Source organism: Schistocerca cancellata, chromosome 1, assembly GCF_023864275.1.
Source record: "Schistocerca cancellata isolate TAMUIC-IGC-003103 chromosome 1, iqSchCanc2.1, whole genome shotgun sequence".
Lineage (NCBI taxonomy): Eukaryota > Metazoa > Arthropoda > Insecta > Orthoptera > Acrididae > Schistocerca > Schistocerca cancellata.
The window spans coordinates 953176324-953192318 of record NC_064626.1 but is presented as its reverse complement, the minus strand read 5'-3'; the positions used below and the strand labels follow the sequence as shown (position 1 = coordinate 953192318).

At 39.8% G+C, this 15995-nt stretch overlaps 1 protein-coding gene and 1 non-coding gene across 2 annotated transcripts in view; one reads left to right on the top strand and one right to left on the bottom strand.

Annotated features, from left to right (window-relative positions):
- The window catches only part of LOC126117688 (uncharacterized), a 130239-nt gene that overhangs the window by 93874 nt on the left and 20370 nt on the right, over nucleotides 1-15995 (top strand). The window contains exon 2 of the mRNA XM_049915044.1: nucleotides 12691-12954. Within this exon, the coding sequence (XP_049771001.1) occupies nucleotides 12691-12954 (264 nt within the window). The remainder of the gene's footprint in view (nucleotides 1-12690; nucleotides 12955-15995) is intronic.
- Nucleotides 15910-15984, bottom strand: Trnas-uga (transfer RNA serine (anticodon UGA)). The gene has a single exon. It is a non-coding gene; the product is annotated as a tRNA-Ser (tRNA).

Sequence of the window (15995 nt, the reverse complement as noted above, 5' to 3'; positions counted from 1 at the left end):
TATGTAATTATACTAACCCCCTAAGACATCCCCCCCACTGGTAAAAAGCACAAATCGCACACTGGACCCTAGTGACACAGCAGTGGGAGCTGTCCTTCAACAATGCTCCAGTGACAACATCTCACCCCTGCACTTCTCTAAAAACTGTCTGACACACAGAATAAATACTCCACCTTTGACAGGGAGCTCTTGGCCATCTATGAGGCTGTTAAACATTTCCAACCTGATATTGAAGGATGCATGTCTGTATCATCATGGACCACAAAACACTTGCTGATGCCTTCTGAAACCCTCTGGAGGAACTGTCCCCTCATTGTTTCTGTCATTTTGACTTGGTGTCACAGTTTACAACAGACATCCACGATATAAAGGGCACAGATAATACTGCTGCTGATTTTTTTTCATGCTTCAATGAAGTATCCTACATCATCAATTTTTCTAATCTAGCTACTCTTCAGGCAATAGATGAGGGCATCCAAGCACTGCTTGTGGACCTAACCACCTTGCTCATGTTTGCCAAGGCATGATTCCCTGGCGTGACTGATGAGATCTGGTGCTATTCTTTGACTAGGGTCTTATGCTTGGTGTTACCAGCTCCCTTACACTGTCAAGTTTTTGATGCCTTACACAAACTTGCACACCCATGGCATTCATGCCTTTGCCTTTATCTGGAAAAACATCAAAAGAGGCTGCCTAATGTAGGTTCGCAATTGTATCCATTGCCAGCGCAACAATGTTGGCTGCCATACAGTACCCCCACTGAGTAAATTTTACATTCCTCCAGGACCTGTCAGGCATGTGCATATCGATCTCATCAGCCCCCTTCCACCATCAGAAGATTTTAGATACGTACTGTCTTCTATTGATTGCTTGTCCCGATGGGTGGAAGCCATACCTTTGCCAAACATCATGGCCAAGACAGCTGCCAAAGGTTTCACCTCCTCTTGGATTGCCCACTTTGGCTGTTCAGCCACAATCACAAACGACCTATGCCAACAATTTGATTCGTCCCTGTTTGCTTTGCTATGTCCCATGTGTAGTATCTACAAAATCCAAACAACCTTGTATCACCCCCAGAGCAGCAATTTAGTGGAATGGTGGCACTGCTCTTTAAAGACTGCCCTCAGATGCCATGACTGCCTTTGGTTAGAAGATCTACCTTGGGTCCTTTTAGGGTTGAGATCAATCCAAACCACATATCCAGGGCACCACTTCAGAGGTGGTTTATAGGGAGAACCCCATCCTGGCAGGAGGATTCCCTCCCTCCCCCCAGACTTCGTTAGCTGCTTGCATATGCAGTTCAAGCTCATAAGCCTCTAGCCACCAGCTAGCCATGCCTCGTCCATCTCCTACATGGCTGCCTCCCCCTCGAGACTGTTCCCATGTCATGTTCTGGGATGACACCATACACCAATCTTTATAGCTTCCCTACCAGGGCCCCTTCAAGGTTCTGCTACATGGGGATTCAACATGCGACAGTATCATCAAGGACACCCCACAGACAGTTTCACTGCATTGGGTCAAACCTGCATTTGTGGACTCTGATTCTCTTGCATCCGGCTCTCCTGACATGCCTGATGACCTAGGGCCCCCACAATGTTCCAGGCTCCTTGAATGATGAGATACAACTCACTCAGGCCCATGCTCACTCACTGGGTTCCAGCCCTACCAATTCTCCTTCCGCTGATTTCCCAGACAGTTTAAATAACTCCATTCATGCATTTTCCAATCCATGCCCCACCCGCTGAAGTTGGCCATCCTACAATCGCATTTCACACCTCGGTTCCACGACACCACATGGAAGATGTCTCACTGGTAGTAGATATGGCCACATCCTTATCCTTCTAATGGAATTGAACCGTCCGTTATCAGATGAGCACCTGAAAGTCAAGGTACAACAGTGTTTCACTGCCCCTCAACACTGTGAACCCACTCTCCTACGTGCCTTCATCTCTCCACTTGGTGAGATTCGATTCTTCTCTTCCCACTTCAGTTCTTCTCCACACTTTAGCCCACCAGCCTTCTCTCAAGCCAGCCATCACCTCACCTGACCACAGCATCTGTAGGACTTCATGATGGACCTACCAGTTCATGTTCCACTACCGTATTCATCGCCGAATGACATGGAGGTACCAATCGTCCGGCTCCCAGATCCCAGGACTTCCTTGAATATGACACAGACACTCCCCCCCCCCCTCCCCCATAGGACTAATCACAAGTACTCTGTACTGAAGGGGGGGAGGGGGGGGGGAAGGACTGTGTGGTGTCCTTATAAACATTGACCTGCAACTGAGGACTCTCTCCGCTCGTGCATGCTTTGGACAAAAACTTTGAGATGAGTCAGTCTCTTTATGTGACTTATTGTATATACATGTGGAGATGTTTGTACTTAAATTTACATCTGTATTGAAATATAAATTGGAAGTGTTTGATATCAGGACAGTAACCCATCACATTCCCACACAAGTGACCTGAGGGTTGTGCTACCACTTCAGCATGAGATTTTAGTACTTTGGCTAGATACTATAGCATCATTATAAATAATGTCATACTGATGGAATTAGTTGAGGAAATGAGAAACTATAAGTACTAGAAGAGTGTGGCGGTTTGTTCAGAAAAATAACTGAAGTAAAGAGGATATGAAATGCAGACTGACAATAGCAAGAAAAGCATTTCTGGAAAAAAGGAATTTGTTAACATCTAATATCAGTTCAGGTGTAAGGAATGTGTTTGCCTGGAGTGTAGCCTTGTACAGAAGATAAACATGGATGATAAGCAGTTCAGACAAAAAGAGAATAGGTTTTGAAGTGTGGTGCTAAAGAAGAATGCTGTAAACTAGATGGATTGATTAAATAACAAATGAGATGGTACTAAATCAAATTGGTGGAAAAAGAAGGTTATGATACAACTTTACTAAAAGAAGGGATCACTTAATAGGATAAATCCTGGGGTATCAAGGAACTGTCAATTTGGGAATGGAAAGCAGTGGAGGGGGGGGGGGAGGTAATTTAGAGGGAGAGTGAGGCTTCAATAAAGGAAGCAGGTTCTGAAGGCTGTAGGTTGCAGTAGTTATGCATAGAAGAAGAGGCTTTCACAGGGTAGATCAACATGAGAGCTGACTCAAAATTGTCTTTAGACTGGAGACAACAACAAAAGCCAACAATCATCATAGCCAAAAGAATTAATACTTTTAAGTGACCTCATGATTTTATGCTCTGTATAAGAGATGAGTTAGCAAAATTGATGTCTAGTGCCAGAGTATGCAATACCTGTCAAAGTAAGTTTGATGGATCTGCATTTGGTGGATGATTTTTATCCATGTATTTTCAGCTACTGTTTGGAGGAATACATTGAATTTAGTAACTAATAATGTTGATTACATGTTATCTGACTGTTACTACTGCCAACTTTATGTTCAGCATCATTTGTCTTGCTCCAAATGTTCTTGTCTTGTTCCAAGTATTCTGAATTTTTTGTGCACATTTGGCCTACATGATGTTTCCTGTTTTGATAATATGCTGAAGAATTTTGTCATACTGTTCATAATGCATTTTTGAGTCTTGATTAGTGTTACTTCCTTGCATTAAATAAAGCTCTCTCTTCCTAGTACAAGATACTATGATCTCAGATGATTGCCACCATTAAATACACTCCTGGAAATTGAAATAAGAACACCATGAATTCATTGTCCCAGGAAGGGGAAACTTTATTGACACATTCCTGGGGTCAGATACATCACATGATCACACTGACGGAACCACAGGCACATAGACACAGGCAACAGAGCATGCACAATGTCGGCACTAGTACAGTGTATATCCACCTTTCGCAGCAATGCAGGCTGCTATTCTCTCATGGAGATGATCGTAGAGATGCTGGATGTAGTCCTGTGGAATGGCTTGCCATGCCATTTCCACCTGGTGCCTCAGTTGGACCAGCGTTCGTGCTGGACGTGCAGAGCGCGTGAGATGACGCTTCATCCAGTCCCAAACATGCTCAATGGGGGACAGATCCGAAGATCTTGCTGGCCAGGGTAGTTGACTTACACCTTCTAGAGCACGTTGGGTGGCACGGGATACATGCGGATGTGCATTGTCCTGTTGGAACAGCAAGTTCCCTTGCCGGTCTAGGAATGGTAGAATGATGGGTTCGATGACGGTTTGGATGTACCGTGCACTATTCAGCGTCCCCTCGACGATCACCAGTGGTGTACGGCCAGTGTAGGAGATCGCTCCCCACACCATGATGCCGGGTGTTGGCCCTGTGTGCCTCGGTCGTATGCAGTCCTGATTGTGGCGCTCACCTGCACGGTGCCAAACACGCATACGACCATCATTGGCACCAAGGCAGAAGCGACTCTCATCGCTGAAGACGACACGTCTCCATTCGTCCCTCCATTCATGCCTGTCGTGACACCACTGGAGGCGGGCTGCACGGTGTTGGGGCGTGAGCGGAAGACGGCCTAACGGTGTGCGGGACCGTAGCCCAGCTTCATGGAGACGGTTGCGAATGGTCCTCGCCAATACCCCAGGAGCAACAGTGTCCCTAATTTGCTGTGAAGTGGCGGTGCGGTCCCCTACGGCACTGCGTAGGATACTACGGTCTTGGCGTGCATCCGTGCATCGCTGCGGTCCGGTCCCAGGTTGACGGGCACATGCACCTTCCGCCGACCACTGGCTACAACATCGATGTACTGTGGAGACCTCACGCCCCACGTGTTGAGCAATTCGGCGGTACGTCCACCCGGCCTCCCGCATGCCCACTATATGCCCTCGCTCAAAGTCCGTCAACTGCACATACGGTTCATGTCCACGCTGTTGCGGCATGCTACCAGTGTTAAAGACTGCGATGGAGCTCCGTATGCCACGGCAAACTGGCTGACACTGACGGCGGCAGTGTACAAATGCTGCGCAGCTAGCGCCATTCGACTGCCAACACCGCGGTTCCTGGTGTGTCCGCTGTCCGTGCGTGTGATCATTGCTTGTACAGCCCTCTCGCAGTGTCTGGAGCAAGTATGGTGGGTCTGACACACCGGTGTCAATGTGTTCTTTTTTCCATTTCCAGGAGTGTATCTCATCTACTATGTGTCACTGCTAAACTTCTCTCAATTTTTCATTCCATTAATTCTCTCTAAGAAGTGTAACTGACTCAGTATTTATAATTCTGTGCAGTTTTACTTTTCCTTTCTTAGTTAAACCTGATTGATGGGGATGTGTTACTGCCATTTAGTCATAATGCTACCATAAAATCTTTGTTATTTTAATTAAAGTCAGATGGTTTTAGAAGTAAATTATCAATTGCTGTTACATTATGACCTCCTATTCTTTTTGGGAATGTTACTATGAGAACAGAGCAGAAGCTAGATGTCATAAATACAAGTACCCTCACTCAGGATTGTTTGAGATGACATCTGCAGTGAAATCTTCATATACAATCATTCCTCAGTTATTTATATCATGCCCTAGTTGAACTGTTTAATGAAGTTTAAAAAAAATTGTGTTTTGAGTCTATGAATTGTTAGGACTCTTATCTTGTATTTTCCAAATCTGTTACTGAAGTACAGTGCTCAAATTGTGTTCCTGAATATTTTAAGTTGTATCCACATTTTTGTCTACAGTCTCCAAAGCAGTGAAGCTGTAGGATGCATCTAAATGGAAGCCTGTAGACTTGCAGTATCACTTGAATCTCTTGCCTGAACTGGCAGAATGGACCTCAGTCTTATAATCTATTCTGTTATTAACTTTACTGTTGCCAACTGCAGATATCAACAGTTCTATTTAGAACATCACACATATTTGTAGTTGTGGGACTCCAGTTTGAGGAAAACATGTTATCAACTTCTGTCCTCATTTAGTTTCAGACTAATTAGAGTTCATAGTTAAAACTTTATTACTGTATGAGAATCCCATATTTTGGCATTCTATCTAGTGTAATTTAACAAAAATTACCTGCATTTTGACAGCTGTCATCCTTTTCACACCAAAAAGTCCATCCCATACAGTCTGGCCACATGGGGTCATCTGCAGGTATCTGAAGTCACAAAAACTCGCTTTATCAGTGTGCTGAGGGTCTCACCAGTGCCTTGAGACAGGCACTATTCCCCAGACCTAGTCTGCAAACATAACACCAAGCCATTTCCCCTCACACTCCCAATTCTCCCACCACCCCCAAGAACCAACCACAAAGGTATGTCCCTTTCATCACCCAGCACCACTCCAGACTGGAGCAACTGAATCATATCCTTCACCGGAGCTTTGATTACCCATCATCATACCCTGAAATGCGGGATATCCTACCTGAGATACTTCCCTCAGCTACTAAAGTGGTGTTCCATTGCCCACCCAACTTCCACAATATCCTAGTCCATCCCGATACCTTTCCCAGTGCCTTGCCACAAGAATCATTTCCCTGTAGAAGGCCCAGGTGAAAACCTTCACAATCCACCCAACCAGTAGTTCCTATTCCAGTCACTTCCTAGTCCTGGCACAGGTTTATACTACCCCATTGTGATAAACCTTTTGCTTTTCTTACTTTTATGTTTTTGTTTTCTTTAAAGGCAAAGCGAAAAGGTGAAGAGGTAGCCCAGCATAGAGTTTGTGCCTACCGCCACGTATTTTTGATTTTCAGATGTTAAAAACCATAAGATGTTTTCTGGATTTCAGTACGAGGTGGGATTCATGTTGTGCTAGTGAAAGAAGGTAGACACAAGTATCTTGGTGTGTAATCGAGTCAACCATTTTAGGCGATGTGAATAAGTGAAAAGTATGTATTTTCTATGTGTATCAAACAGAAGAATATAGTATTATTTTACTAACTGAAAGTTTGTCTGAGTCATTATTTCAGGTAGTACTGTAACAAGAAGAAATGAAGCCCACCTGTGTACTTTGTAAAAGTACAAAGATCCAATTGTAAAAGTAACAATGAACATGGTCAAAATTTTGTAGGTGGATATGGCAATCGGATGTAGCATTATTAATTGGTAAGCAAAAATATACATAGGGAAAAAGAGTATTTTGTGCATGCAGAACCAATATGAACTGATAAGAATTCATTTGAAGGTATACCCCAGCTTATTGTGCTTGTACGACTGCCGAAAACTTAATCTCATTAATACAAAGTATCTAAAAGTACACATTTCACATTTTATTTATTATTATTCTATTAATGTGTTTTTTATTATATTATAAAGTGACAGGATGATATAGTGGGCAAAACTGTGAGTATTAGTTGTTAAATAATGCCTCCTGTGACCTGATAGAAATAATTAATTATTTATGTCTAAGGAAAGATACATTTTGTATTAACTACAGCAATGATGTAAGGCTGATTGTCTGAGTATTAATGCCAAGCTTACTGAGATTGATGGAGCGTTAACATCTCTGTTACTACTATAAATTATGGCGCATGAGTGATTTTGCGCTCTCTATCGTTCTAGCGCCTTTCTGTTAGCTTCTTGAACTATCAGGTTCTATCTTGTCAGACATTTTAATTCTAGTGAGTTCTGTTTCTTAACATTTTAATCATTCCTTATGCTTTATGACATATCTTGCATTTCAATTACTGAGATATTATTATTTTCCATGATGATTTTCTCTGCTGATGAAAATTCTAATTTCTAAACAGGACTAAACTTTGTAAGTGCTACATAATTTTTGCCATAAGTTGCCAAATTCCATTGTGTTTTCTTTGGAGATCATGCCTGCCATGAAACTTGTAAATGTACAAAACAATTTTTCTAAATAATAATCTGAATTATTGTAAACTAAAAACAGGATGGTTTTCACAAAATTATTTATTAGTTAGATTTCCAGAGTCTCAGATATTCTATATTTCACCATTAGTTGACCCCACTTCTGGACACTAATTAAGAAAAAATAATTTTCTAAGCAAGGTTTTACCATGCTCTTTAAAAGCTAGCCATTATACCAGCCAAAAAACGATAAAGTTCTTCAAGAGCTTCGCTACAGGAACTACAAAAAGTAAATTTCATGATACTAACTTAACTTATAAAAGTTACTATTTACTACCAATAGAAGTCATCTCAGTTATAAAATATTCTCTTTATTTAACAAGATTTAACATTCTTTTAACTAAAATATAAATAGTAAGTTATATTTTATAGTACTGTTAAGACAATGAATATACATGTATGTTAATAATTTCTTTATGTTCACTGTATGCTGATGACATGGCAGAGATGATGATGAAATACTGGAAAAAATACTAACTGAAAGGAAAAGAAATAAGAAATAAATTAGAAGGAAGAAGACAACAATACCAAGCGTGAGCAATGAAGCACACAGTAGAGGAAGTACAAGTTACAAGACAACAATCAGGTAGGACCATGCAATGCATATAAAAAATGTGTTCCCAGTAGACCTGTTAGAAGTTACAATCACCTATTTCCTAAAATCCAAAACCTAAAGCTTCAAATGTTAATGCTACTGCAATCAAGAAGAGAGAACAACATTCTTTATCAGTACAAAACAGATTAAGTGAACAACAGTTGAGATTACAATCACAGGTTGATAGACACACAAACAAACACAAACATACACACAAAATTCAAGTTATCGCAACCAACAGTTGCTTCATCAGGAAAGAGGGAAGGAGAGGCAAAGATTAAAGGATGAGGGTTTTAAGGGAGAGGGTAAGGAGTCATTCCAATCCCGGGAGCGGAAAGACTTACCTCAGGGGGAAAAAAGGACAGGTATACACTCGCACACACACACATATCCAACCGCACATACACAGACACAAGCAGACATTTGTAGAGGCAAATGTCTGCTTGTGTCTGTGTATGTGCGGTTGGGGATATGTGTGTGTGTGTGTGTGAGTGTATACCTGTCCTTTTTTCCCCCTAAGGTAACTCTTTCCAATCCCGGTTTGGGAAGACTCCTTACCCTCTCCCTTAAAACCCACATCCTTCCGTCTTTCCTTCTCCTTCCCTCTTTCCTGACGAAGCAACCGGGGGTTGCAAAAGCTCGAAAATTTGTGTGTGTGTTTTTTATTGTGCCTATCAACCAGCGGTTTCCCGTTTGGTAAGTCATGGAATCTCTGTTTTTAATATATTTTTCCCCTGTGGAATGTTTCTTTATATATATATATATATATATATATATATATATATATATATATATATATATATATATATATATATATATATAAAAACCAACGGTTGCCTCATCAGGAAAGAGGGAAGGAGAGGGAAAGACGAAAGGATTTGGGTTTTAAGGGAGAAGGTAAGGAGTCATTCCAATCCCGGGAGCAGAAAGACTTACCTTAGGGGGAAAAAAGGACACACATTGAAAATGTCTGCCTGTGTCCGCGCACATGCGGATGGACACTGTAACGAAATATATTAAAGGCTTTACTGTACCGAAGTATGCGATACCCTCCAAATTCAACCAGTTTAACGAGTATTTATGATATAGAAAAGTTATTGTGTCTGTTAACAATGATTGCGTAACATGTCTCCATAAACAGTCAACCCATTAAATTATACTGAATAACTAACCCACACAAAAGTTAATATCACTTGATCACTGATACAGCAAATGTCATCATGTAAAAACACTGAGTTCATCTTAAATAATTAATATGAAGCACGAAAAATAGTGTACAACTTAGGTATTTTGGATCTCCTTAAATAAAAATCACCCAGTGAAACCTATTTGTTCACTAGGAGCGGTTTCACTTAGTATTCATGAAATCAATCCTGTTTTAGACGAAAACCAAAGTATTTCTTAATAATTCATGTTAATTACTTATTTATGCAAATTAGAGAAGTCAATTGACAAACTTCTAAAAAACGGACTTTTTGTAACAAAGAATTATTCTGTCAAGTCAACAAATCTGTCTGTCATTTTAATAACATGTTAAATTATGTCACTCGATGCAAATTAATAACTTTTCTGCACAAATTATGATAACAGATGTACATGTGACTTGTAAACTATATCTCTTTTTAGTAGTTCTTTGACAATGTTATAAATACGAGCAGCAAGAAGGGTCGAGAAGGCAGTCGGACTGTCACTTTGGTACAGTGTGTTAGTGTGTTATTGTTTGAGGTGGATAAACAATGCAAAGAACATGTAAAGGAAGTTGTGTTGTGTCATAGTCTTTGGTGGACAGTGGAATTAAGATGGCCACCCGAGAAATAAATATTTGAAGTTTACATATTTGTTGGTTTCGTTCATCCTTTATCATCAAAAGCACATAAAACAAAACACGGGACCTCATGTTTTTAACCCTAGACAACCAGATTTAGAGCCAGCATCAACATCGCGACACAGCAGTGATCCAGCAAGCAGCAGTGATTACTACAATGCATTGTAATGGCGCCAACCTAACATCAAGTGCTAACAAGCTCCGTAAATGGGAGTGAAATAGTGCGATTATAGCAATTAGCAATATCTATGACCAGGCGACCATTAGAAAAGTGGGGGCTCGTCCGGGATCTTTAAGTGCATCGATGATAATAGTGCAGCGATAAATTTCGTAAGTGCTTAGCATTCCAAAAAAAAAAAAAGTTTATTTCTGCAATGTGGCAACAGTGAAAATATGTCAAAAATAAATAAATAAATAAAGTGTGTTTGTGCGACTACCAAAAACCATCATCACACCGCTCGGAAGATTAACGTCTGGATAATGTCAACAGAAGTCATCAATCAAGACCTCAGCTTCAATAAACCCGAATAGAAGTGAAGAAACCAACAGGAACACCGATCACGACATCATAGCATAAAGCGAGGTATTTTGTTGTTGTTGTCATTTAAAATAATTGATAGTTAACATGTCTCTACCTGAGAGAGATGAGATCGTAGGAAATGTAAAAATTGAACCAGGGGATGGTGAACAATTAAACTTAACAGAGTGGCTAGCAGGGTTTGCAACTCAAATAAGCTCGCAACTTAAACAATCCAGTGAAGAAATAAGTGTGAAACTGAAAGAAAACACAGATAGACTGGATAAGTTAAGTTTCAATTTTGATGTATTAAGTACTCATCTCAATGAGAAGTGTGAGGAAATTAAAACTACCCTCAGTAAGGACACTAGAGAACAGTTGATACACTTCAGAAAAGAATTTCAAGTTAAAGTTGAAAGTTTAAATGAAAACATACAAGCTAACACAGACAGCATTGCTGTCATCTACATCAGAGTAGATACTGAAGTTGAAAGATTAGATCAGAGAATAGACAAAACTTCAGAAAACCTTAAACAAGAATACAACCTGTATACCACTAATGTAGATACAAAAGTAGAAAATATACACACTAAATGTACACAATTGGAGGACGCATTGATGTCCAAACAAACGATTTACAATCAAAATACAATGTATGGGCACATCCAAGTGAAATGCTTTCCTGGTGAAAATCTGCACCCTATTGACTTTATTCACCAATGTAAGGATATGTTTGTGGTAGCAATGTCAGATAACATAAAAATCAAGTTAGTAAAACGGTTTCTAGAAGGGGAGGCCCTATCCTGGGCAAATGAGAATAATGATTCTTGGAATACTTTTGAAGAGTTTGAAGCTAAATTTATTTGCAAATTTTGGTCACAATCCATACAAGCCAGATTAAAGTCAGAATTTCTAAATGGACCAGTGTATAGAGGGAAAGTAGGGGGAATGCAAAAATTTTGCAGAGATCAATTGAAAAAGCTTGCTCACTTGAATAGCTCTTTTGATATTATGACACAAATTGATGTTTTAAAAAGAAGGTTACCAGAGTGACTGCAGTGGGAATTGGTCCATGGACCAGACGATTCAGTGGAAGAGTTCCTGAAATTTGTAGATAGATTAGATAGGGCCTTGGAAAGAGAAAATAACCAAAGTTTTGGCTCTGGCAACAACCAGTATGGGGGGTGGAACAGGAATGTAAATAGAGATTATTATGGGAGGAGAGACTTTGAAAATTCTGGAAATAATGCTCCAAATAGGGGAGATAGGAGATATGAAAATGATTTCAGAAATAATACACAGGAGGGAGGATGGAGGAGAGATAACAGGAATGATAGAAGTAGGTATTGGGGAAGAGAACAAGATAGAAGGGGGTTTGCTGAATCTAGTGAACAAAACGACAACTACAAACGGACAGACCAAGGGAACCAGCCGGGAAACGGTGGACAGTCCCACTAGATGTCCGTAGTTTTGGGGCTAGACAATATTATGATAGGACAACACATAACAGAAACTGGAAAAGGAGAGGATACAATGTAAAGAGTAAGTACCATGAAAACTCTGATGTTGTTAGAATGAATAAATTAGAATTTAATAAAAGGTTTTGGGATACTATGAGTAAAAGTGATACAGTTAATAAAAACAGTGTTCAAGCACAGGTAGTTAGTGAAAGTGCAGAAGTTGAAGGTATTGCAGAGTTCCATAGTTGGGCTGAAAAAGATACTGGTGTTAATATCAAGTCAGACACACAACAAATATAATCTATTTTGGGGGGTTTATCTGATAAGAAGGGGGATGACGAAGTGTTTAATGGAGCCAAAGACTCAATTGCTGAGATTCAGATACATAGGGGGGAAACTGAAGATGGGGTTGTTGCGGAGGAGGAGGAAGAAGTAATAGCGGGACATTTAAATAATGATCCTAAATCAAGTGATGTTGTTGATGAGAGTGTGGAGGAAGAAATAAAAGTATTTGTAGAATTGAAAAGTGATGATGAGGTAAAGGTAAGTGGTGTGACAAACATGGGTCATAATGATGTTAATGTAAGTGAAATGCAGACTAGGGAATGTGTATCTGAGGACAAGCTATTGCCTATTGGGAACTATGAAACACTAATCTATGAGAATGGTAATAATAATAATATTAAAGAAAATATAAAGGGATGGAATGTAAATGTGTGTTTTCAACAAAAAGGGGGAAAGTTTTTAGAAGTTTTGTGGAACAACTATGGAAACTGTATAAACAAAGGTGCCTTTTGGAAAGAATTAGCAAAGGTAAGTGCAACCCTGTATCCTACATGGTGGACAAGAATCCGTAGTGGACTTTATAAAAAAGGGGGGGAAAACAGTAGTTTGTTAAGTGACAACACAGTGTTAAAAGGAACAGGTGAAAACAAAGGTTTATGTTTAATTCTCAATGCTTTGCAAACAGAGAGGGGTGTGTCTAAGTGTAGGAAAGAGACATTAGACTTAGGAACTAAAGAAATTGAAAATGATCTATTGTTTGAAAATACTGAAATAGACAAAGATGTTGAGCTAGGTTGTCCATATGTTAAAGTAAACATTGACATTTGTCCATTTGAAATAAAAGAAAGCCCACATCCTAATTCGTATAGACTTATCTTTCCCAGATCAAGATGGTTATTTGGATTAAGAAACATCACTGAATTGAAACCATATAAACATGGTTAAGCACATTTCCCTGTTTGAATACAGTTACTTACCCATTTTCCATAAAGCATGTTATCAGCAAAGTTTTTACTGAGTGTGTCAAATAGTAACTACCACTCATCCTACAGACCCTGGAGAAGTTCCAGATCTCTGAGAGAATGTTTTTATATTTATATTGTCACTATTGAATATTAAATTTTGAGACATCTTCTTTACTTGCAATGGGCAAGAAGGTGACAAACATTTATTACTTTCCTTTTGTATTGTTGAATATGGGACATACTTGCACCAAATAAAAGACAATGAAAAAATTGTTGTGCAAGACCCATCATTTTGTGACTATTGTGTTCTTAGGCATAAGATTTGTGTACAATTTTCTACAGTTAATCAGATGTTCACCAAGTTTGATGTTTGTGTTATGTTGTGACCAATTTAAGTGTCCAATTTTAGTATTAATATGTTCTTGTACTGTCTTGACTATGCATCTCAATGGGAGACAAGTTTTTTAAATATTTCCTTTTTTTGCAAGTGCATATTATATTCATACATGTGACTTCTCTAGTGTTTGTGTTTATATATCATGTCCATACTTATATTTATGTTCTTTGTTTTCATTTCTTTTCTGTGGCTCAAAAAGAGCAGACAGTTGCAATATTTTCCTATGGACATATGACCTGGCCATCTATGTAATATATTTATGTTCCTTCTATTATCTTGATTAATCTGTGACTCAATGAGAACTGACTTTGAAATAATGTACATATATTTTTGATATATCTTAAAATCGCATGTGATATATTTGTGTCTGTTTTTAATCATTTTTCATGTGGCTCACTGGGAGCAAAGATTAACATGTTTTTTACTTCCATATATTACTAATTATTTTTATTATGCTGTCATACTGAATGACATAACACAAAGTGCATTTGAAACAACACAACTTAATATTTGCAGGAAAAATTCATTTTGAAACGGTGTAACGGTCATTGCATACATACACATTATGCATAGTAAAACAAAACAAAAAATTATTAAAGTAGTACTTTTCCAATTTTTAACAATTTGACACATTTGTCCTAGTCGGCTAATATCATTAACATTCTGTAAATGATATTACCCGAGGGGGGTGTAATAACGAAACATATTAAAGGCTTTACTGTACCGAAGTATGCGATACCCTCCAAATTAAACCAGTTTAACGAGTATTTATGATTATAGAAAAGTTATTGTGTATGTTAACAATGATTGCGTAACATGTCTCCATAAACAGTCAACCCATTAAATTATTCTGAATAACTAACCCACACAAAAGTTAATATCACTTGATCACTGATACAGCAAATGTCATCATGTAAAAACACTGAGTTCATCTTAAATAATTAATATGAAGTACGAAAAATAGTGTACAACTTAGGTATTTTGGATCTCCTTAAATAAAAATCACCCAGTGAAACCTATTTGTTCACTAGGAGCGGTTTCACTTAGTATTCACGAAATCAATCCTGTTTTAGACGAAAACCAAAGTATTTCTTAATAATTCATGTTAATTACTTATTTATGCAAATTAGAGAAGTCAATTGACAAACTTCTAAAAAACGGACATTTTGTAACAAAGAATTATTATGAAACTTCCTGGCAGATTAAAACTGTGTGCCCGACCGAGACTCGAACTCGGGACCTTTGCCTTTCGCGGGCAAGTGCTCTACCAACTGAGCTACCGAAGCACGACTCACGTCCGGTACTCACAGCTTTACTTCTGCCAGTACCTCGTCTCCTACCTTCCAAACTTTACAGAAGCTCTCCTGCGAAACTTGCAGAACTAGCACTCCTGAAAGAAAGGATATTGCGGAGACATGGCTTAGCCACAGCCTGGGGGATGTTTCCAGAGTGAGATTTTCACTCTGCAGCGGACTGTGCGCTGATATGAAACTTCCTGGCAGATTAAAACTGTGTGCCCGACCGAGACTCGAACTCGGGACCTTTGCCTTTCGCGGGCAAGTGCTCTACCAACTGAGCTACCGAAGCACGACTCACGTCCGGTACTCACAGCTTTACTTCTGCCAGTACCTCGTCTCCTACCTTCCAAACTTTACAGAAGCTCTCCTGCGAAACTTGCAGAACTAGCACTCCTGAAAGAAAGGATATTGCGGAGACATGGCTTAGCCACAGCCTGGGGGATGTTTCCCGAATGAGATTTTCACTCTGCAGCGGAGTGTGCGCTGATATGAAACTTCCTGGCAGATTAAAACTGTGTGCCCGACCGAGACTCGAACTCGGGACCTTTGCCTTTCGCGAGCAAGTGCTCTACCAACTGAGCTACCGAAGCACGACTCACGTCTGGTACTCACAGCTTTACTTCTGCCAGTACCTCGTCTCCTACCTTCCAAACTTTACAGAAGCTCTCCTGCGAAACTTGCAGAACTAGCACTCCTGAAAGAAAGGATATTGTGGAGACATGGCTTAGCCACAGCCTGGGGGATGTTTCCAGAATGAGATTTTCACTCTTCAGCGGAGTGTGCGCTGATATGAAACTTCCTGGCAGATTAAAACTGTGTGCCCGACCGAGACTCGAACTCGGGACCTTTGCCTTTCACGGGCAAGTGCTCTACCAACTGAGCTACCGAAGCACGACTCACGTC